Source organism: Argentina silus (genome assembly GCF_951799395.1).
Source record: "Argentina silus genome assembly, chromosome: 1".
In the NCBI taxonomy this organism is placed as follows: domain Eukaryota; kingdom Metazoa; phylum Chordata; class Actinopteri; order Argentiniformes; family Argentinidae; genus Argentina; species Argentina silus.
Window position 1 is genome coordinate 9,921,517 of NC_139655.1, and position 23,928 is coordinate 9,945,444.

Consider the following 23,928-nt stretch of genomic DNA (forward strand, 5'->3'; position numbering starts at 1 on the left):
TTAATCATTTAATTGTTAGAGGGACCGTTAATCTGTCAACTGTTTGCTGGCTTTCTCACTACGAGATTCCCTGCAAAGAAACTTTCTTAGACATTATTGTGTCTACACTTCTCATCTTATCTAAAAGTCCTTCATTAGAATGCATCAGCACAATCACAGGCAGCTGACATTTACACCGTGAAGACAAAAACATTGATAAGCAGACTATTAACCTCATTAACACCATTGAGAGTTGCCTCAGTGATAACAAAGAACGAGGGCACCCATCATCCTCTCACATTATTGTGCATAGGTGTGTTTTATTCATCTTTTTAAGACTGAGCCAAAACATTGATGTTGTGCGTATACATTTGAAAAGATCATACATCTGTGTGCTTCATCTGCAAGTCAGGATGAGCCTGTGAGTGTAAAGGATTCAGTTTTGAAAAATAGAAGGTCTGCATGATGTTTTACATCTAATCTAATCCATTTAGCCTGTCTTTTTGGAAAATAAATCAGCATAATTTACTGTCTGTACGGGGGGTGGGATAGGTTTTTGGGTGATGGATGTTCCACAGGGAAATTCATTGCAGTTTGCTAATGGATGAAAAGATGCATTTTAGGACATTTTTCTCCTGTTGACACTGTATGTCAGTCTATTCATTGGCACAACTAGTGTTAAATGTAGTTGGATTAAGAGAGATGACACATCATTTAATGGGACTTAATGGAAATTCAAGTTTATCATAATGAGCCATAAACAAAAAGAGTTCTCAAACCTTTTTGTGGAGCACTCTGGCCTTGAGAGGACTATCGAAAACACACCCCTCCTTACCTCTTCCTGTTCCTTTATACCTAATCTGGATGACATTGCTTTAGCTTTGAGTTGCATTAATAGTATTGCATATGAAACAATGACTTTTACCTGCATATAATTTGAAAAACCTATGAAACTGTCTTTTCATTTTTGCTAAAAGATAGGGTTACACACAAATGATTCATACATGTTCTTTGAAGTTAATAATTACCTCACTATTGTACCCATGTTTGTTTCAAGTCTATGAATGAAACACCCTACTCTGTATTTCAAAACTACAAGCAACACAATCTTCATTCGTGGACTCACTGTCTCGCACAGCATAGAACAACAGAACAATTGTAATTCATACATACGTGTTTTTTTAAGGATTCGTGCAAACTATTGTTTTTCGCACATACATTGAAAAAAACTGACATAATATTACATCGAAAACATTTGCCACTGCCATTAACGGTGTCTTACGTCGAGACTGCACCACACCGATCTCGCATATCATATCCTTCAAAAGCAAAATGTACACAGGACCTATGACAGCACACTCATTTGGCCCTCTCACCACGGCTAGACATTTTCGTTTTGTTCGTGGAAGAAAATTGTAACATGACTAACACATATAAAAAATGCAATCCAATTTCCGTAAGTGACTCACTAGATTGCTATAATAATGATGATGATGATGATGATGATGATGATGATGATGATGATGACGATGATGATGATGATGATATAATGGTAGTGGTAGCCGACTGTTCCTGTAGGCCCAAATGACGACAGTAGTTATGAATAAGAACATGTTCATATTAGAAAAACAGTGATAATGACACAGTTAAACAATATGATAATAGTAGGCTATTACTAGATTACTATATTATAATAATTATAGTAATTGTTATTATTATCATTATTATTATGATTATTATGATTATTATAGATTAAGCTAAGCAACTAAGCAAAGCAATTTCACTTCTAATGGTGTCTTTGCATAAATTGTTATATTGTATTATGCATAAGGTGAGATTGTGGCACAATGATATCCCTTAATGAACGATGACAACGATGAAAAAACGACTATGTTTTTTGGTTTTATGAATTTCTATAGCGCAAGTGTAGACCCATTAGGCAACATTTAATGTTATGTCACCAAGCTGAAGGACATTCAGAGAAATATCAATACTGCTCTCCATCCAAACAAAATTGATGGCACGTCCCCAACAAATTAGCCAGCAATATTGAATTTCAAAGAAGGACTTTCAGACGTATGGCGTGTGTTTCAGAGAAATTACTTCTCTACTCAGTTCCAGCAGTCTACAAAAATCATATGCAATTAGGCTATGTCTTGCGCAGGAATTTGATTCTCCCCACTAATGATATCTAGTAATGGAGTCTATCGTCCAAGGTCTTTTTACCGCTAGAAATACTCTCAGGGATGGCTTGTTCAACAAATTAAATTGATAAAATGATTATGAGCCACAAATGTGTTTAAAAGCAGTCCTATACATTCCACAGCAGCGGTCATTTGTGCCAATTTAATTGAATGTATTTATTGCAATAAAAGAGACAGTGCAGGTCCCCTTAAATTGCCTTTTCATAATGAACACATTTACTGAGGGTAATTAATATATAAACTATCTCGATTTGTCACTTTGATTTGTATTTTAGTTAATTGTGAAAGTAATTACGGCGCAAATTAACAGCTTTCAGGAAAGACTGGGGTTTTAGGGTCCGTTTCCATCTCAAGGTGCCATATTAATTTTCCCTCCCGTTGATATGATGAAAAGGAGCCATAAATCTAGGTGATTGGTGCAGGCCAATACTAAATGGCTTCATATTTCACTGGTGGTTTAATAGAAATATTCATGCGGTCCCTTAATGAAATTAAACCGGCGGAGGGGACAAAGCACAGATCAAATGTGTTAAAAGACATATTGAGAAAGGGATGCTGTTGATAAATTGTAATGAGGATCTGCTAAAAAATCATTAGAAATATTAATAATTAGGCTAAAGCCGTAGCCTACAATTGAAGCAAGGTTATCATATGGTTATTATTAGCTTCAAGATTTTAGTCTTATTGTTTGGTGCACATGCCTCCATCAACAATCCGTATATTAACCTCCAACTCAGCTATTGTTCCGCAATCGGTCATGATATCATCAAAGTTCACAATTAAATGGTGATCCTTTACTTGAAACTACCTCGTGACTTGTTGATTTCCCCAGAGCAAATAAACGTCTGAGCTGGTCTCAAGAGAGCGGTTAGCTGATGAATTGACAAAAACTAATCAGCTTTATTGGGAGACAGGTTAAGGGCAACAGGGTGTCAATAATTCTCATTTTGACCTCTTCCTCCATTAACTTTAAGTGGCTTATTAGACTGAAAGACAACCACCCATAGCCTATAGGTCCGGTTATAGGTCTACTGTGGTACTCTCCTTTCCTTCTGTCATACTCGCGCACTCAATTTAGTTTTAGGCCTATTTCAATTTCACATTTCGCCTCATTTTAATAACAGGGCAGCATGTCAACAGGCAAAGTGCATTGAATGCTACACACCTGTTTTCCGTTTTGAGCATTCAGATATTGAATAGGCCTACATTTCAATAGGCAAACTATGACGTTTCTCATAACAGTCTTTAGCCAAATAAATTCCACCAAGGCCTGTGCTGTAGGCCTATAGCTGTGAAAAGAAATAGACAATCCTCACGAAATAGTAATTCAATGTCAAACAAGTAGGTTATATTAGAATACATATTACATTCTAAGGCAAGAATTGAAACAGTGTTCGATTGTAGTGACACTGCAGAAAGTGGTGGTCCATGTTTCATACGTCACCCTCAAGACCCTTTCTCAGAAATATTACATTTGGACGTCTTGGATGTCTTAAATTCATAGATGATGCCAATGTAGGTGTGCACTTTACATCTGTTTGAGCTTTTCAGGTCGTTCATACAGGTCTTCAGGTCGTTCATAAAGGCCTACTTCATAATTCTATTCAGAATATACCACCAGGACTAGAATATGGACCTAGAATATGAAGAGAGAACTAAACATGATAACGTGATTCATATTTCGATTTAAGATTTTGTGAATACATCTTCATCTTGTTGAATTGACATAATGTATTAGAAATATCGTTTTCTGAGGTCAATTGATACTAATTGTGTGTTTTCTTTCTTCTTTTTTACGGTCCTGAAAAAGCCTGGAAAGTGAGACTAAGGTCAGGTGTAGGCTAGGTGATTGCGTCTGATTGAGAAGAGATGAAATGACAATGAGTAAGACCTTTGACAAATCATGCTGGTCTCAGATACTGTATGCCCTCATGTTTGTCAATACCACCTAAAAACATTTAGCCTATTTTGAACTGAGGCTGAGCATAATTTTTTAAATGTTTTTAATCATGTCATATACTCATGGAAAGTGTAGTGTAAGTGTGACTGTCTGTCACTTGCATTTTGTTTCTTTTTACATATTGGTTATTGTCATATAAACCGTTATTTTTTGCAAGATATCAGCATCCCCATCACTAACGTTATGTGCTATAGCAGAGCATTACATACAGTATATTCAGTCTACTCCGATTTAAAAAGTGGCATAAGGCAGGCTCTTAGCTAAATTTCCCTGTAGGCCTCATAACATTCTCGGGTCATACATACACACAGTTTTTCATTTGTCACGTTCATTTTTGGGGGGCGGTAATAGACTATACCGTAATTAAATGATAGGCTACCCTGGGCTATGAGACGGTGCCTATATAAGCCTAGTAGCCCTAATCTGTCTGTTATTGAATATTCAAAGGCGTTATATATTCACACTACAAACAACTCAAATGCAATATTAAATGGAATAGCCTATATCATAGTGATTATGGGCAGAATTTTACGTTAAGGTACGTTTTCAATTTCGCGTCAACTTGACGATCGAACATTGCGGAATGGATATCAACTTAATTCAATACATATAGGCCTATTATAGAAAATTATAATTTATATTATTATAGAAAACTATAATAGGTCTACATCTAAAACACGCGCACTCACATAAAGGAAATTCCCGAAAATATTTGTCTATTTTGTGACTTTTGTGGTTGTGGATTCTGGGTTAGAATGGCTATTTCACTATTGGTCCTAATTTAGGCTTCTAAATTGGAAGGCCCTTCCTATGGTGATCTTCATCCACATATCATGGACATATCATGGACATATCACCTAAGCCTAACCGGTGGCAAAATCGCAGCACCAAGGCCCATTACTGGTATTGCATTGGTTTATTTTAACCCTTTATTTTTCTTTAAAGCTGACAGATTTGTGGTCCAATATAATAATTGTTATATTGTCTTATTTAATCTTGTTGTATGTCTTACATGCTATGTTCAGCCTATACAATCTATTGACAATTTTTTGAAAATACCCATAAAAGAAAATGTTTTTCAAACTCGACCTATCAGCCAGAACGCACTATCGACCCAAAGTGGGGCGGGTTATTTCTTGGAGAGGTATGCAATGCGCCAACAAAACGCACTGTAAACACAGCCCGAACGGACCAATGGGACAACCTCATGCCGGACGGGTGGAACCAGCCCCCTTAACCCTATCGAATAGGAATTAAGTGTCACGTAGAGTTTCACCGCGCACACTTTAACTGAGATCATAACTTTGAGAGGTGGAACCACAACACACACCGTTTTGATTCGGACGACGGGGACACTGGGCCAAATGGAGAAATCCAGAAATTTCCGCATCGATGCGCTGCTAGCTGTTGATCCGCCTAAAGTGCAGACATCTCCTCTTGCGCTTGTGACTTCTTTATCCTCCTCTTCCATATCATCGTCCGGAAGTGTTCAAGCCTCAGAACTGAACGCCAGTATCGACTCTTTACGGAATGAGACTCCGTCTCCGCCAAGGATTTCCTCCTGTGGCTTGATTCCTAAACCAGGCTTCTTGAACAGTCCTCACAGTATGGTTGGATTACACCCGCACAGTAGCGCAGGGATCCATCCACAGGCTCTCTATGGTCACCCCATGTATACTTACTCAGCGGCTGCTCTCGGTCAGCACCCTGCCCTGTCCTACTCGTACCCACATGGGTCTCATCACCACCACCCCAGCGATTCCATCAAACTTTCTGCGGGGACATTTCAGCTCGACCACTGGCTGCGAGTCTCAACTGCGGGAATGATGCTACCCAAAATGCCCGATTTTAATTGTGAGTATCCTGACATTTATTTGTGTCCCTTGTCATCTCAACCTGAACGAAATTATTCTAGGTAGCTCATAATCGAACGTATGCCTGATTTAATTTTTTCTAATCTAAATGTCGCAGCCTACACAGTTCTTTAGGTGCATAATTGTCCCATTGATAATTATTCACAATGTTATTTATTTGGCATCATTGAGAGGAAAGAGAGAGTGTTTTTAAAAGGAACTAAAATGGACAGATAATGGACACAGGGAAAGTGACGGAGGAGTGTGAAACCCACAACCGACACACTGTTTGCTCACCAGATACTGCCTTTTTGTTCCTGTTCGTTTTAACGGATTTGTTCAAAATGAGGTGACAAATAGCTTAGCTCTCTCTGGATGTTTGTTCAATAGAAATGTTAGGCCTACCACTGACAACATTATGGAAATTAGACGTGAACTGTCTTTTAAGACTATTGTGTTCAAATCTCAGTCCTAAGTATATATATATATATATATATATATATATATATATATATATATATATATGTATTTGAATTTCAATTAACACTTTGATACTGAATATCACGTTTGAGTTGGTATTTCTGTTTGCAGACAAATCTAAATGCAATTTGCACAATTACCTGCGTTGCCACTGGTGTACACTACCAAAGTAATCTACTAATGATGCAAAGTAGGTAGCCTACAAATGATGCAACATTGATTAATGAAAAACGTACATGTTTTGTTTTACAGCTCAGGCGCAGTCAAACTTACTTGGAAAGTGCAGAAGACCAAGAACTGCATTTACAAGTCAACAGCTGCTGGAACTGGAGCATCAATTCAAACTGAATAAGTATCTGTCGCGACCAAAGCGTTTTGAGGTGGCTACATCCTTAATGCTGACAGAAACTCAGGTAGGCCTACACTAATCTGGAGTCTCTAATATGTATTATAATCTAACAAATAACCCTACCTTTTTGTTTGAGAGTCATTTACGCAACGCTTTTAACAATAGATTGGCATAGGTTTAAGTGTTTAGGGGTGAGTCTCCGAAAGGTTCGTAGCGTTAAATAACCTACTTATTGGAATCACTCTTACTAGCTTCCGGCAGTTCAAGCGGGTTTCCCAAAACCCATCGTAGCTAACATAGTAGGCTACTTCAATTCTGTCGTGATTTCATGAGAGATGCATTCGTGGGCAGCCAAATAGCGTAATTTTACACATTGACTACAATACACCACAAACAGCCTATAACTAACCAGTTTATATGTTGCTGATTCCAATAAGTAGGTCTTGGCAAGCAAACGAAAAACTGTTCTTAAACGTTTTTACATAAACATGGACGGTGAATATCTTGATTAATTACTGTGGGGCATATTATTGGGAAAAAATATGCAGTTTATTTTTACAGCTCAACATAAAGTCTCCATTTCGGATAAAGCGCTTTATGTATGCCTACATTTTGAATCGTGAACTGTAGGAAAGGCATTTCTTAATCAACTTTATGATAGCCCACTCTGATAGCATTTCTTTCAATTTTCGAAACTAACGCATGTATGGAAATCGCTTTGAGTTTGTTGCGCAACTATCTGTCAAAATGCACTCGAAGATCCATCGTTATCGCGAAACTCAACCCTGGTCAGGTGTACCTAGTGTCCATTACGCACGGCACAGTGCGCATCTCCCCATCCCGTTCATTGGGGCTTACACATATAGCCTCAGTCTTTCTACTTTTCGATAGTATAGGCCTATTCAACCAGTTTACTCAAAACATATTTACTTTTAATTTTACAGGTGAAAATTTGGTTCCAGAACAGGCGGATGAAGTGGAAAAGGAGCAAGAAGGCCAAAGAGCAAGCCGCCCAGGAGGCCGAGAAACAGAAAATCAACAAAAACGGTCAGGAGAAATCAGACGGACTGGAACAAACGGATTATCAAAAGAAGGGCTCTGTCAAAGGTGGCAGAATAAGAGACTGCAGGGACAGTGACGATGATGAAGGTGACAACTTTCTGTACAACTCATCGGATTGCTCATCAGATGATGAAAGAAATCACACCAGTGATATAAGTCCACAACCTTGAGACTGTCAAGTTCAAGGAAACATATTTTTAAAAGCTATAGGCTAACCCCTTTAAAACTGGGAATTTCCACAACAGTGCAGCTGCATGTAGGACTACAGTTATAATAAGTTTCAATCATCTACCTGGAAATTAATTAGCATATATTTTTAAACACTGACTGATGCCTGATAGAGATAATCAGGGTACGGATGATGTGATCTGTTTCATGCGCAGATCAGAATGGCCTACATGTGCAATAGCAGGATCAGATATAGGTCTGGGTTGAGTAGAATGCATAGTAACAAAGATAAACTCGATAACATTGCATGGTTTTATGTGCAAATGTTGTGTTTAATCCAGCTGGTTCAGGACATTGCAGTCACATGCGTTCCTGCACTGTCATCATCGTTGTTATATTCATGGTGGCCAATGTCACACATAACTACACATTTGAATCCACTGCATTTGTTTTGTTTAACTTTGTGTGGTGTTACACTTCTGTAATTGTGTCATATAGCCTAACGTTTACGTTCAGAAAAATAACAAAAAATGTAACGTGTTTATTTTTGTATAATGTATTTATATAATGGTTATACCAATGCATGCTAAATTATTGTTTAGCGTCTCTTATGGTGCAGACGATGTGGAATAAATTTGTTTTGTAAAATGTCGTCTATACCTTGCGTTATTTTGAATGGTGGTGAATGCCATTGTGCAAACAAGTGGATTCAAGATCCCATGCATTGGGTTTAGGCTACCGTTTATAGCTCTCAGTTTAGAGGGCAATGGACATGCACGGGGTTGTGATCCTTATAACACACGTTTCTACATTTGATTAGGCTGTCTATGTATTCGTTATGTTGTGCATGTCACGTGTGAAATCTATAGGTTACCTATTGTAGGCCCGACAGTGTGAAGGTGGCCTACGACAGTAGGCTGCACACTTGGACGCATAGATTCTGAAGTCTCTGTTGGTCTCATAGGTCGGGTCATGGGAATCGCTGTTTATAGCGCTGTCGGATCTGCGGGGAGAGCAAACACGGAGTATCGAGTCAGACGGTGGAAACATTTCACACCAGACTAGTAATGGACTCGTATTAATAATAAACCTTTGAAACAGCTCCGTTAATCACTGTAGGCTATAGGCTTGTACACACAATCTCCATTCCCAAAGCACTGAAAGCATCCGATTGCCATCCGATCACCACGTCTGGCTACATAAGCCTTAATCCATATTTATATCTTTGGTAGCCTACTTTCTTAATTATTAAAATAACCTTCAAATTCGCACAAACCTCGGGAGGGAAAATTTAATGAGCGTCAATAGAGCCTTTGAGAATTTGACCATTCCTGGTTGAATAATATATACATTTTTATAATTATTGTAGGCCTATTGTAGACTGATGGTGTAGGGTTAGTTTAAGTATAATCTAAATATATACAACAACAATATGGATGCGGTATGCATAATTTATAGATTGCAGTAGATGTTTTCAGGCCACTCAGCAGTAGCGCAATTGTCATCTGTAAAGCATGAAAATGATTGAAGAACATTATGTTATCATTATGTTATTTTTCATTCCCCTCCAAACATGAGTCATAGTAGCTTTAGGCCTATTCATGATCCCTCTGGTCCAACATCCCCTCATATTGATTTGCTTGTTTTCTATTAAGCACAGAAAACCCAATGCTTAATATTATTGACTTGGTATTTTCAGATGCGGGTCACACTCACACCACCTTGTTATGGAATGTTGTTTAATAGAACTGTCATCTAGAAGTGTTATATGTTCACTTAAAAACAGTTTATCAGGTATAATTGCTCATGGAGGTATTTTCAGCCTGGTTAGTTCTGCCTTGAAAACAGCACGCCTTGTAAAAAGTAGTTAGTATCAGTCACTGTTGCAAAGACTGGTGAATTTACAAGACATGTATGCTCACTGTAGAGGATAACCTGATGGTTGTTCGTTTTGGAAGAGGAACTTCCTTATCCATTTTGGAAATGCTGTTCACTGACATGCAACTAAATGCATGATTGTTTTTTCAGTGAAAAATACATTTGTATACATGTTGCATTTTACGTTTGTTGCAACACAAAACAAACTATGAAAGAGATAAGGGTTACTGATGAATCATTTAGAAAGTTACTAGTTTACTCAGCTGTGAGGATACAAAGAGAGGAACCCGCTTTATCAAACAATCAAGACTCATCAGTAGGTTCAGGAACCCTAGGGAGGGAGCGTTTGAGGAAACATTGCTGTGCACAAAGTCAGGTAATTAAATTAAGCAAGACATGTAGATACAGCCATAATAGTTTCCCTGCACAATATCTATTTTCATGAATTAGTGCTGTAGTGTAGTGTAACTGATCACTTGTGGGATTAATGACACGGTCAGAGAGTACATAGGTGGCACCAGGGAAGCTGGTGGAGGCGGAAATCTGAGGACAGGCTCAACATGCGTGTTTGATATCATTCCTGATTCCTCCACTTTCTACCTCCACCAGCCCCCCCTGGGTGGCACCCTCTTTGACATGGCTAACTGTCTGGTTGTGTTTGTTAACCCAGCTGGTATTGGTTCTCAGGGATCTTAGTAGACTCATTAAAGGGTCACCCAAAGGTCCACTCCAACCTGACCTACCTGAGGTAATGATGACACCGGCATGGCTCACACCTGCATACAATAGCCTGTGTACTCTTCACTGACTCAGTTTGTCTTTTCATCTCAGTTGCTATCTGTCTCTCGGTGTCATCAGGTTTTCTCTTTGTTACCACATAGGCCAACAAAGATCAGTACTCCAATTCCATGGAAGCATCCCTTTGCCACTACTCAGACCACACATACTGTACATTTTGACTGCCCTTTTTAATAAATACATGTGGCTGGAAAAATAGATGTGGACATAAGAAATCCCGTTGAGGATGAGGGCCCAGGCAGATGTCCCTTTGGAGGCAAAGGGGAGGGCTCTTAGAGGGATGTTTCCTCTGAATGACCCTGGTGGCCAAGTCTCACCCTCTGGCCACTCTGTCCCTCAGATTGATGCAGGGCACGTTAATGGAGCTAATTATTAGTAGCAGGCATCAAATGCAACACAATGACTCTACTATGCAATGCATGCGGCTGATGGGGTCAGCAACCCATCACAATAGCCTGGAATCAATTCTGTACACAGAAAGTGAATGAACATTACAGCGGATCATTTTGCAAAATGTCCATGCATTTGTTTAAAGGTGCATAGAAAGATTTTATAGTAATTCAGTTGGCACATTTGTTAAAAGGGTGCCAAAACATGAATGCTTGCACATTAAAAAAGCAAATGTTTGCACAGTTATGCTAATGGAATAACAACAGCAACTGACCTATACAGCAAGCTCTGGACAACCAGATGGCATACAAAGAGCTATTTGTTTTGTCCTCAGAGACATCTAACTAATGGACAAGGTTGTGCATGAAGGAAAATGTAATCTGTAATAGATATGTATTCTTTATGAATGTAAATCTGAGATATCTGATTTATAATCTCATGGTTCCAAACTCAAATATAGATATAAACGTACACATAAACACACCAGTAGTGATGGTTGTCTTGTAAATACAGAACTGTGCATTCTCAGTGTGCTGTTCATCACTGCCCCCCAGAGGATTATGTCATACCACCATGCTCTTCCTCAGTATTAAGACCCCTAGTAAATCATTCTGCTTCAATCAGAAGTGGACTGCCATTGACATGAACATGCCCTCTCATCAACCCCAGAAGTACAACATAACAATAACATGTATTCACAACCACCAAGGTCCAAGAAAACTGAGGCATGGTGAAATTATATAATGTTACACAATACAATGATTCTTTTTATTGGGGGGGGGGGGGGGGGGTAGGCTTCACACTGTCGCCAAGTCTCTGTATGTGCAAATACACAGAAAATGGTAAAAGAAATGTTGGTGTTGGGCTTGATCTTTGTCATAAATACCCCCCCCCCCCCCCCCAACAGGGCTCTTTTGTTCCCCAGGCATTCTCCCAGGGTCCCAGGGTGCGTGTGAGTGTTTGTGTTTTACAGTTTGAGTTTGGCCTCTTTGGCCTCCATGGCCTTGGTGGCGACCTCGGCGCGCTCTGCCAGGAGCCCTGCTTGCTCAGCTGGTCCCTGAGACTGGGCTTTCTTCAGAAGGAAGTGGCTGATGAAAAGCTTCAAGCCCTCCCGCAGCATTCCAAGCTTGGGGATTCCCGAAATCCTGACGAGCAGAAAAACAATGACAGACATTCATTCCAGACTCTCACATGGTACTACACCTTCAGTGTGATTTTACAGGAGACCCAATGAGAAAAGGTAGATTCCATTTTCAGAGATGAGAGAAATAATCTTGCCCTGATACTATCACAAAAGAAAATCAAACATAATTCTCCTCTAAGTGAAATATCATTAATCAAACTGAGTAACTGGGACTGGGGTGTGATGCATAATGTCACTCACCTTCCAAATATGTTTGCAAGGTCCTCAGGTTCAGTTTCTTTCAATAGTTTAGTTAACACCTGACGCAGGAACTTAACCTTAGGCTTGTCCAGCTCCCCAAACTCTATTACCTACAAAAAGAAAGAGACAGAACAAATCAAATAATACCAATGAAACAACCTTACTATGAGAGGAGTTAGTCAGCCACTGCAATGCATTATGAGGGAGCGTTCAGACCTTGAGTATGGATAGAGAGAGGCACTTCCTCTGGAGGAAGCGGGTGACCAGCTGGACCAGGTTGCTGAAAGTGCTGCTGGAAAGGCTGGAGAGGTCTTTGAACTTGTCCCAAAGACTGAACTGAAAGGTCATCTGGGGAAAAATACAGAAGGTATTAGTGAACACTCTGGTCAGAGGACATGAAAGGTTCAATGCCTGAAATCCTTGAAAACCAGCCATCAGTATCACTTCACATCACAAAGGGATTTATTATATCCCAAGTTGTTGAATACAGCATGCAAACAAACCTGTCGATGGGAATCTTTTACACATAAACCATCCTCCCATTTAAAAATCTGAATCACCACGATCAAGTCTGCTTGTGAAAAACAAACATTCCCACCAGTCAGGGTTGAAGGCTCTAGTAGGGACAATGGTTATCAGTGTCAGATATGAGGAGGAGACCTACAGGGAAGCTAGAGAGGAAGTGAGGTGTCACTTCCATTGTTTGTTTTCACAGCGTGAAACAAATAACATCAGAGGTGAGAGGTGTGACACTGCCCCTGATTCCCACACTGTGGAGGTGAACTCTGGGTCAGAGGTGGGTAGCATACAGTGCAGTACAGTTGGGATCAATTCCATTTCAAGTCCAGTCACTTGATTTGGAAATGTAATTTCTCCAAATGAGTACAATTCAATTATTGAATTGACTGTATTCTAGCTTAAATTGACCATAACTCTAATACAGTGACTCTCTGAGCCAAAGACAACCTGGATTGATTATGACTCAGTGTACAAATACAACTGTGATAAATCAAACTGCGTTCTTGGTTTGTGTACCTGGAACCGCCTGTCATGACCACAGAACTTTTCTCCCAATACAGTGTAGAAGGCATTGAAGCTCTTCTCCTGCAGGCAGCAGTCCATGAGCACGTGGACGATCTCTCGTTCCTGCTGGTCCTTCAGACCCAGCCTGCACACAGATAAGATGTAGTGTCACATAATTATAACATTCAACTTTATTTGTATAGCTGCTTTACAATTGAAATTGTATATATATATATATATATATATATATATATATATATATATATATATATCTAGATAGATAGATAGATAGATAGATAGATAGATAGAGAGAGACATTTTACTGCTACAGAGAGCGTGACTAATACTAAACACACCGTAGAAGCTTCTCAAAGGCATCCAGGTAATCCTCACTGGTCATTACCACGCAGAAAATATTTCTTCTGATCTCTGTGTTCATCCTCTGTTTCCTGGCCAGGTCTAACACCTTGGAACTGAACTGAGGAGGCAAGTAAAGGAACAATAAAAAGACAAATAGATAATAGATAGTCAAAGGCACTTAGAATCAATAGGACACAATGAAAATGCAATTTGGTGCTTACACAGTGCAATTTGGAACTATTTTTCAATTGTGAGTGAAAGAAGACTTCAACTTTACATTTCGATTACATGGGATACATACAGTCACCTAACCCAACAGTCATCAAGTATACCACAACCTAACAGCCATTACTGCAAATCGGAGATAGAGAGGCCTTCAGTATTTACCTGTCCTTCTGCGGTAGCCTGTTTTGTTGTCTTGTTGCCCTGGTCATTGATCATGGGGGCTCCACTCCATGAGGAGCCTACGATCCACCAGCGGCCCACCTGCTCGGCTGCTAGGAGGTTGTCAAGAGAGACCCTCAGCTTCACGTCACTGCCCCCTGCACTTTGGTGGATCTGAACATGACATTCACTTCTCAATATTCACATATTCCGTATGATGAGGCTTACTGAACATATGACTTTAAATCAAAGAAAAAGGGAAAACAACTCAAGAATTAGCTAAGAGTAAAATGTGCAAAAAGGTATTTTTGGTGAACTTTTGGTGCCCCCTGCTGGTATGGCCAAAAGCTACCAGTTCTCAGTAGTTCTTGAAGTTGAAACATAAACTGTGGGAGAATATTTAATGTCCATGCAAAAAAACATTTTTTTGGGGGGTGGGGATTTTATACATAAGTTACTATGAAAGACACTAGGGATAGCTACAGCCCCCTAGATTTACCTACCTTATAGGCATCTGCCTGGCATCAACACAAAGCTCCAGTGCCCTATTCTAGATTCAAGATTCTAGTAGATTTTGTCAGGAACATAACCCACCAGAGTCCTCTGCAGTTTCCTCAGCTTCTCCACAGGCTCTGGGTCATAGCCTGGGATCTTCCTCATGTCGTTGTTTTTCAGAGCCAGCATGGTCTCCAACATGAAGCGCACCTTAGGAGATCATTTACATGAGTTTGACAAGGCAAACATTGGTTTATGTATGAATAATCAGATTACAACTACTTTGTTCCCCTTCACAATTTCAAACTGTTACCAATCAAGTGAATGAGTTTGGAGGCTTATGTTAAGTGTGGTATAACTGAAGTTAGCAGTGTTGTACCCTGGTTTGATCCTGGAACTTGGTCCCAGCACTGGTGGCTTTGCGCTGGGCCTCAGAGATGAGCTCCTTCAGGGCCAGAGCGTCGTCCTTCCGCAGGCCAAAACCAACATTCTTCAGCACAAACAGGACCAGCTCAATGTCCTTCTCTCTGAAGGCCCCCACCAACATCTTCAGGATGTCAAAGATAAGGAGAGCATGCACCACCTGGAAGTTGTAGAGGTGTGCCACCATGGCCACCATGTTGTCACACTCTTTGCTTTCACTGGGAGTCTTGTACATCTCGTCAAACTTCCGTACTATTGTTTCCAGAAAGTGAGCTCCAACCTGCAAAATGGCACATAATGAATATTAGTGTGTGTGTGTGTGTGTGTGTGTGTGTGGTCATTAATTGAAGTGTAGAGAACAAACATAACTGATAAGATGAAATGCTATTCTAAGTTAAGTTAAGTCAAGGAAGCCATGGTGTGAAATGCCACTTCCCCATTAATCAAAGGGGGATTTAGCTTATAAAGGAATTGGCGAGAAAACACACAACCCATGAACGTCAAACAAACCAGGGGCTAATGATCATTCCCAGGTTAATGGTTACTCACTCTCACACACAGACTGGTTGCAACAAAGGCCCTTTTCTCCCTTCTGTTCTATCTTATCAGAGGAGTAGACAGTCACCAGGGTGAACAAAATGTCACCAAGGAAACAAGAGTTCTAGACCATTACGACTGCTACAAATCAATCTGTAATTTACCATAATTCTTGGTTAAATATAAATGTCCCTGACAGATTACACATCAGCCATGCCCTTGAGGTGTTACCTACCTCAAGCCCCACTGTATGATGTAAGATGCTGACGAGCAAGATGTGCTCCATGATCAGTCTGTCGGGCATCAGAGCTGGGGTCACACACGCCGACAGGAGCAGCTCGGTCAGGGTATCATTCATGTCCTTACGGCTGGAACTCATGTACAGCTCCTCCAGTTGACTACTGATGGATGCCATGTTGGGCTCACTAAGCCTGTCAAGCACAATGCAGCAGGTTAATGTCTGAACTAAGATGGCTGCCAAAACACACACAACCTTGATAATGTAAATAGATGTACAAAAGTATCTTTCCTAAATGAAAGGTGTCAATAACTGCCTCCAGCCTGCTGAACACTGATAAAGGTGAGAGAACATGTGTAGAGGTAGAGATTAAAACCCTTATCCTACCTGTTCAAAAGTCCTTTAACAGTCCTCCTAAGTCTTTCAAGCTCAGCTTTGCGCTTTCCATCCACAGAGTCACGCAAGTGAGGGGGCAAGTACTTGCCTCCTGAAGAGGCAGCCTACACATTTAGGAGAAAGTTTTGAATTTTCAGTCAGAGTTTGGACCTCTACATTTCAGCATACAACATATAAATCTAAACAACATTTAAATATAATCTTTCTTATTTGGCAACTTACGGTTCCCTTTTTTGGCTCTGGAGTCTTTGTGTCTTGACTGCCCAGCTCCCCCTCCTCTTCCACCTCACTTTCTTCTACAGAGTCTGCTCCATCACCTTCATCTTCCTCCTCATCCATTTCATCTTCCTCCTCATCATCATCCATTTCATCTTCCTCCTCCTCATCCATTTCATCTTCCTCCTCAGCAACTACATCTTGTTCACTCTCCTCATCTTCAGGGTCACTTCCTTGTTCTTCCTCCTCGCCTATCATTTCAGATTCACTGTCTTCCAACTTCTTTAATTTCTCTTTGGCAATGTCCATGTCATCATCACTGTCATACATCGCTGAAGCTGAGGATCCATCGAGTACCCCTAAGATGTAATCAAGTCCATCAGCAGCAAACGATGCAGGAAGATTCTTTTTATTTCTTCTCTTGTTAAACCCAAGATATTTCTCCAATTTCTTAATTTCTTTGTCCTCAGCAACATTTGCCTCCAAAAGAGCCTTCTTCCTTGATTCTTGAAGTTTATTCTTTTTCTTTCCTTTTTTGGCTTTTGGTTCAGATTGTGTTTTAGTATTAGCTGACATAACGGTTTCACTCTCAACATGCGACTGTGTTTGAACAGATGCTGGCTCATCTTTCCTGGCTTTTCCTTTCAGCTTCTTCTTCGGTTGTGTATCAGATGGGGTTCCAACATCCTCAGTATCACTGGGAGCTGATTTGAGAGCCTTATTGCCCTCATAGTAATTTTTCATTTTTGTCTTTTTCATCTTTCGCTGTTCTTTACGCAACTCCTTCCTACTTTTCTTCTTCACTAATCTCAAGCCATGGTCATCTTCATGGTCTTCTTCAACTTCATCACAACCACCTTTACGCTGAACATACTCATCAACTGCAATCCTATACTTTTGCAATTTACCAGTATCATTTTTTACTTTCCTCTTCCATTTCCCTTTGCCTTTCATTTTTGCAGAAAAAACAACGATGGGAATAGCCACATAAACGACTACTCGTTAACCTGGCGATCACACCTTTGATTTGGAAATGTCTTTATATATACTCACGATTACGAGGCTCGAGATCTGTAAAGCCAAAAGTCACCATTAAGAAACGGGTATAACTCTTACGAATCGTTACCTCAAACGATTAAACCAAATAGTGTTGAAACGTCAATTTAGTTAACACATGTATCTCCATGAGGGCTGCCATTGTTGTTTACAAAGGACCCAGGAAACACTTGTCTTTTTCCGAGCTTCTTCCGGAAGTGTCGAGTTATGATGACGTAATTTGTTTTGGGGCGTTTTTTTGGAAATGAGCGGTCTACGCTAGAAACGGTTGATCCAGTGACAGAGTGAATTTCACCAAAGGCTTTGCCTATCGCTGTACTAGTGAAATAGCTATATCCCTAAACTCTCCCTTTCTGTAGATTGAGTTTTATTTGCGTCAGTTGTGCTAATAGTATGTAGTGAGGCATGTGCAATATGAAGAATGGAAGAAGACGATGTGACTATCAGAGAGCAGAATTTCCACAGCCAAGTTCGAGAGTACATCGTAAGTCCATTTAGCTAAGGTTAGCTAGCTAGCTCGCTAGCTATGTCTACAAGCTCAATGTCTACGGTCACTGTCTGCTACACAGCCGATCAGCCAAAGTCCGTTAGTCAGTGAGCTCACCAAATACACCGTATCATTTCTAACGCGCAAGCTAGCTAAATTAATGCTAACACCTTCAGGGCTAGCTGGCTAGCTAGAAGTAAAAGTGGCTAACTGGCTAACGTGGCTAGCTGCCCTGCTGTCATCCAGGGCAGGCAGTGTCTACTAACTAACCAGAAGTAATCTGACTGTGACTCTATTAAGACACACTCTAATTATTCCTGGCTATGTGAAAATGAACTTCACGTGGGGTTATTCGCTAGCTAGAAAAGTAATTATATATGTTGATTAGCAGCGATTATTTATGGACCACAAATTATGCAATCAATTGATAATATAATGTGGCGAAATTACGTAGTTAAATTAAAAAAACTAGCTGATGGGGCTTCATCTCAAAATGGCATAATAGCTATCATCTCTGAAAATTACCATTGTAAAAGGAAAGCAGTTAAGATGTTTATATCTAGACTCCTAACTATTGCTCTGTTGTAGGAACTAGGCACATCCAACTCATGCCAACCACCTCTCACTATCAGATTCTCATATTCTGCCCTGCCCTCCTTAACATGATCCCCACTGCTTGACTAATGTAACTATGTAATGATAGCTTGTTAACTGTTGTCACTGGAATCACATGTTACGGCTTGATGGTATCACTGTCAGTTATTTGCATGTTTATTTGCAGCTAAACAGGATAGGGTTTGTTGATGGGTAGGGTTTCTTGTTCCTGCTTCGACAAGTTTCTATTCTGACACCCCGCGGCATCCAGACTATTTGTTGCTTTTATTCTGCTATTCTGTCATGAAACAACACATGATGGCGTAGAGCCTTATTTTGTTCTAATGAGAGTATTGTGTTCCTTGGAACCATGAGAACTAATCTATGAAAAAAGAATCCACACAAATCTTTGAGGATGTCTATTTAGGCCTAGCCTATCCCTATACTGTCCTGCTGTGCTTTGCGAGTTCAGATATCATGGAGGTGTGAAATACAAGATGAGTTGGTTGGGATCCTTGCACTTACCCCAGTCCAAACAAGTATGTGTTAAGCCTAGGCTATGTGTTGTGCTGTATTGTCTAACAGTGTAGACTGCATTCAAACAAAACAAAGTGTAGGCTAATGTATGACTAATCAAAGACAGGATGCTGGAAAATTAGTTTAAAGTGAGTTTAAAACCTCTTGGTGCTGTTATTATGCCTGTCCTCACAGGAGGGCATGGCTGATGTGTTGTTTATCATGGAGGAGGAGCAACAGCTACAGGCAGGACACCACAAACAAACAACTTTGGGGAACAAACAAACATTCAGATGTGTTTGTAATTACATCATTTTGTTCATATGGACTCAGGGAACTTTGTTTCTGCAAGAAGTAGGCTATGCATGAGAGACAAGCAAGGCCTGCTGTGGTTTTATCTCTCAGCAGACTATTGTCTGTGTCAGACTATTGCTTTTCTGTGTCAGTTTCTCATCACTAACCACCTCACAATTCTCCCTCTGTGGACATATAAACATGCTGATGGGTGCTGTGTGTAGACAGCCACCTTTGCCACTTCCTGTGTTATTGGGGGAGGGCAGATCATTTCTAGAGCATTCTCTTGTTTTAACCTAGTGTCATAAGTAAAAAAGAAAAGAAAAAAAGAAGAAGAAGTTGAGACTGGATAGAGTTTATGCATTTTGTCTGTCCATTTTTCTGTCAAATGGAATGTGTCTTGTCTCTGGTGGTCTGGCTGACTCATCATGGCTAGTGTGTAATACCGAGATGGTGTTGAGTGCGGAGGAGGGTGGTTCTATTAGTTCTGTCCCAGAGAAGGGGAAGGTGGGATATTTCTGTGAATGCTGTGCTCACTGAGGCCAGTGTCAACAAATAATTAATTCAGTGGTTGGTTGTTAATTCAGGATCAGGTCGCAGGTAAGCATAATTAATTGGCTAATGGCGCTTTGGAATAGGAATTGTATTTCATGTTGAAAACAGTGACTATTACAGTCTATTCTAATCTACAGGACAAGGCCGGGATGTGGTTGTGGTGAGTGTACACACACCAGTCTGTCGCCTACCTACCTAGGCTAGCCTGTCCTTGTATTACTGAAGTACGCAGACCTGAGAGGCCTGTGGGGGATTTGTAACCTGATCAAGGGTACATGCATGTCTGGTATCCATCCGTCCATTCCTCCATCCATCATGACTGTCCTATGAGAGCAGCACCATATATAGCTTTTGCACACTCATGCTGTATTATTGCATGTCAGAGCCATGGGACTACAGTGTCATATCAGCCTATAGCCCTAGTTTAAGGCCCTAGTTGACCTAAAGCAAATGCTTTGTCAGATGTGTTGTACAGTATTAAAGTGTTGCTGCAGTTATGTTAAACCCTGTTTGAGATCTTCATTGTTTTTCTTTTCAGATTTGCTTCCTATTATTTGCGGTACTCTACATTGTGTCGTACTGCATCATAACCAGGTACAAGAGGAAAAGTGGTAAGTCTTTTGTACGCGGCAGGTGGGCCGCCTTCACAAAAACATGTTTTGGTAAAAAGCCATCTTTTTGTAACACTTGCATACCTGAGGTGTGCACACCATCAGTCATAATGTTTTCACAGCAAATATTGCCAAGGTCTTTTGTTCATGGTATGTTTGCACACAGACAGACTCCCACATTGTGTTAAGACAGAACAAGCTACTTGTATGACTGTAAAACAGACACACCTCAAGGGACATTGACAATGTCTGGCTGGCTCGCTCCCATACCTGACAGTTTTAAAGAATGACCTGTAGATGTCAACCCAACATCAGTGTACAGTAGGTATTACTACCTTTAGCTTTAGAAACAGGTCACATCCATAGGAAATGCACCCACATAATCTGTCAGATATTTCGCCTGAGGATTGTATTTTGAGATACAGTTACAGGCCGGCATGTACAGTGCGTCTTGTATGTTCTGTTTTGGATGCACATAGGAACCTGCACCACCATATGACTCAAGCTTGACTGGGATTGTTTTTTTTATTTTTATAGAGAGACGATCCTAGTAATCATATTATGCTCTAGCTTATGTTGTACACCCATTTTCCTGGACAAATATAGAATGTCCAGGTCACCCAGGCTTCCCTAAACTCATTTAAAAGTAGACCACATCATGTAAAATATCCTCTGTGGATTGTTTTGCACTGGAAATCTAGGCTGCTCTTTTCTCTGGACCTAGGTGGTTAGGTTAACTTATCACATGTAAGACTAGGCCTTATATGAAAAAGTTACTCTCACAGGGATGTCAGATGCATAAACAGCAGTCCAAATGTGTCTTTAGGCTTCACATATACACTTTACTGGATATCCTGTTAATAAAGTGGTTTAATTTTCCTCAGATGACCATGAGGATGAAGATGCTGTTGTCAACAGAATATCGTGAGTGTAACCACTTTCAATAAAGCTTGTTTTGAAATACTAATATTTCTAGAGCATGAATGGATTGTGTGACCTGTTGACATATTACTCACAACCCCATGGTAATAACAATAACAATAGCACTTGTCACCATCATTGGTCCACTTCAGTCCAGCTAATGGTAATGTTTATGGGAAGGGGCCAAGCTAAGTAATGGTTAGCATTTCACATTCATTGGGTTCTTTAGTGTATATCAAAGTGGTGACTTTGTTGTGTCCCACTGAGGACCAGAGCAGATGGTATACTCCTTTGGGTACGGTCTGGCAACCTCCAGCATCTGAATCACAGAATATGGCAACCTCCAGATGTACACAGACATGCCTGTTCTTCTGGCAGAGAGGACAGGGATTGACATTCATCTCAGACATTGAAATGGCCATCTGTTCCACTAGTATTTAAGTGGAGTGGTTGGTGTGACACCAAACTACTTCATTCCCTCCTAAGGTTGTGCTTATTATTTCCTCAATCTAACACTAATCCTCAAATGACAGTTACAGTTATACTGCAGTATTAATCCAATTGAGGTATTAATGAATGTAATGTCCCAATACATTAACTTCAAGATTGATATACAGTGCCTTCGGAAACTATTCAGACCCCTTCACTTTTTCCACATTTTGTTGTGTTATAGACTAAATTTAAAATGGATTAAATTAAAAGAATTTGCCATCAATCCCCAGAATGACAGTTTAAAAAAATAATAATAATAATTCAGTCAATTTATTTAAATTTAAATACAGAAATACCTCATGTACATAAGTATTCAGACCCTTTGCCATGACACTCTTAAAATGAGCTAAAATGCAAAAATGTCCTCAACAAACTTCTCAATAAGTTGATTGTGTCCATCTTAATGCAAGGATAATAGTTCATGTAATTTTGGAATTAATATCTTTGTTTTTATAGGGTCTCTGATTTGCATAGGAATCAATTACACACTGTGTGGATTAGGATGTCACTACCAACTCAGCAAATGTCATAATTTCTCTTGATCCTGACAAACTCAGCAGTCCCTGCTGGTGACAAACATATCCATAACTTGATGCAGCTACCACTATTCTTCACACAAGAGATGGTGCGGAAACTGCATTGCATGTGCTGGATTTTCACCAAACTTAATGCTTTGTAGTAAAACCAAATAAACACATTTCCAGCCACTTTCTTTGTTGTATCACTTGAATTCATTGTTGCAAACATTATTATGGATATGAGATAGATTATTTTCCATTATGGGATTATTTGTGGCCACTTGGTTATAGACCAATTTTGTAGACTGACTGATATGATGTTGTCCCATCGACTGTGCTTTTTCCTCTCCACCATTCAACTTTGTAGATTCCCCAGGCCTCAGGGTCGCATTCCTGAGCAGTTTTGTTCCTCTCCATTTACTCAGTTTGTAATGACAACCTGATCCACACAGTGTGTAATTGATTCCTATGCAAATCAGAGACCCTATAAAAACAAAGATATTAATTCCAAAATTACATGAACTATTATTCTTGCATTAAGATGGACTCAATTCAATTTATTGAGTGATTTGTTGATGACATTTTTGCATTTCAGCTCATTTTAAGAGTGGCATAGTAAAGGTTCTGAATATGTATGTACATGAGGTATTTCTGTATTTCAATTTTAATAAATTTACTGAAATTTCTAAAAACCTGTTTTCGCTTTGTCATTCTGGGGTATTGTGTGTGGATTGCTGTCAAATTCTTTTAATTTAATGTATTGAGTCTATAACACAACAAAATGTGGAAAAAGTGAAGGGGTCTGAATACTTTCCGAAGGCACTATATGTAAATGTGAGATTTAATTAATAACAACAAATGTATGTGTTCTTTAACAAAGCTGTGTGATTCCACAGAAAGCGGTAGCTTTTCTTACTAATATTCACTTTTCTTTCTGTCTGTCTGTCTGTCTGTCTGTCTGTCTGTCTGTCTGTCTGTCTGTCTGTCTGTGTGTGTGTGTGCCGCTCCATCCACAGACTGTACCTGTGCACCTTCACCCTGGCAATTTCTGGGGGTGCCGTCCTCCTCCTGCCTTTCTCTATCATTAGTAATGAGATCCTCCTCTCCTTCCCCAAAAACTACTACATTCAGTGGCTCAATGGCTCCCTCATCCATGGTCAGTAATTCACCTTTCATCCTATCTGTTTGCTATGATTTAGGTTGGACATCCTGTGTGTTTGTGCTTTGTAGTTCATGTCAATGCAAGTAGCCCCTTTCACTTAGATTTAGACCACTAACTTCCTGTAACATAAGAACAAAATCTGTAG

At 39.9% G+C, this 23,928-nt stretch overlaps 3 protein-coding genes across 3 annotated transcripts in view; 2 read left to right on the forward strand and 1 right to left on the reverse strand.

Annotated features, from left to right (window-relative positions):
* Positions 1 to 5,507: 5,507 nt before the first annotated feature.
* Positions 5,508 to 8,057, forward strand: mnx1 (motor neuron and pancreas homeobox 1; the record flags this gene model as incomplete). Its single annotated transcript, XM_083667436.1, has 3 exons — positions 5,508 to 5,997; positions 6,729 to 6,889; positions 7,770 to 8,057. The coding sequence occupies 3 exons, from the start codon at positions 5,508 to 5,510 to the stop codon at positions 8,055 to 8,057; spliced, it is 939 nt and encodes a 312-aa protein (XP_083523562.1).
* Positions 8,058 to 11,990: 3,933 nt separating this feature from the next.
* nom1 (nucleolar protein with MIF4G domain 1) lies at positions 11,991 to 17,743 on the reverse strand. Its single transcript, XM_083665300.1, has 11 exons — positions 16,584 to 17,743; positions 16,353 to 16,465; positions 15,963 to 16,158; positions 15,147 to 15,470; positions 14,867 to 14,977; positions 14,276 to 14,446; positions 13,885 to 14,006; positions 13,541 to 13,673; positions 12,722 to 12,853; positions 12,506 to 12,615; positions 11,991 to 12,266 (listed from the first exon to the last, which is right to left on the reverse strand). The coding sequence occupies exons 1-11, from the start codon at positions 17,529 to 17,531 to the stop codon at positions 12,089 to 12,091; spliced, it is 2,538 nt and encodes an 845-aa protein (XP_083521426.1). The 5' UTR covers positions 17,532 to 17,743; the 3' UTR covers positions 11,991 to 12,088.
* A 162-nt stretch (positions 17,744 to 17,905) lies between these two features.
* Positions 17,906 to 23,928, forward strand: part of lmbr1 (limb development membrane protein 1) — a 31,122-nt gene continuing 25,099 nt past the window's right edge. Inside the window, exons 1-4 of the mRNA XM_083672925.1 lie at positions 17,906 to 18,117; positions 20,618 to 20,690; positions 21,575 to 21,614; positions 23,638 to 23,777. Of these exons, the coding sequence (XP_083529051.1) occupies positions 18,055 to 18,117; positions 20,618 to 20,690; positions 21,575 to 21,614; positions 23,638 to 23,777 (316 nt within the window). The 5' untranslated portion in view covers positions 17,906 to 18,054. The remainder of the gene's footprint in view (positions 18,118 to 20,617; positions 20,691 to 21,574; positions 21,615 to 23,637; positions 23,778 to 23,928) is intronic.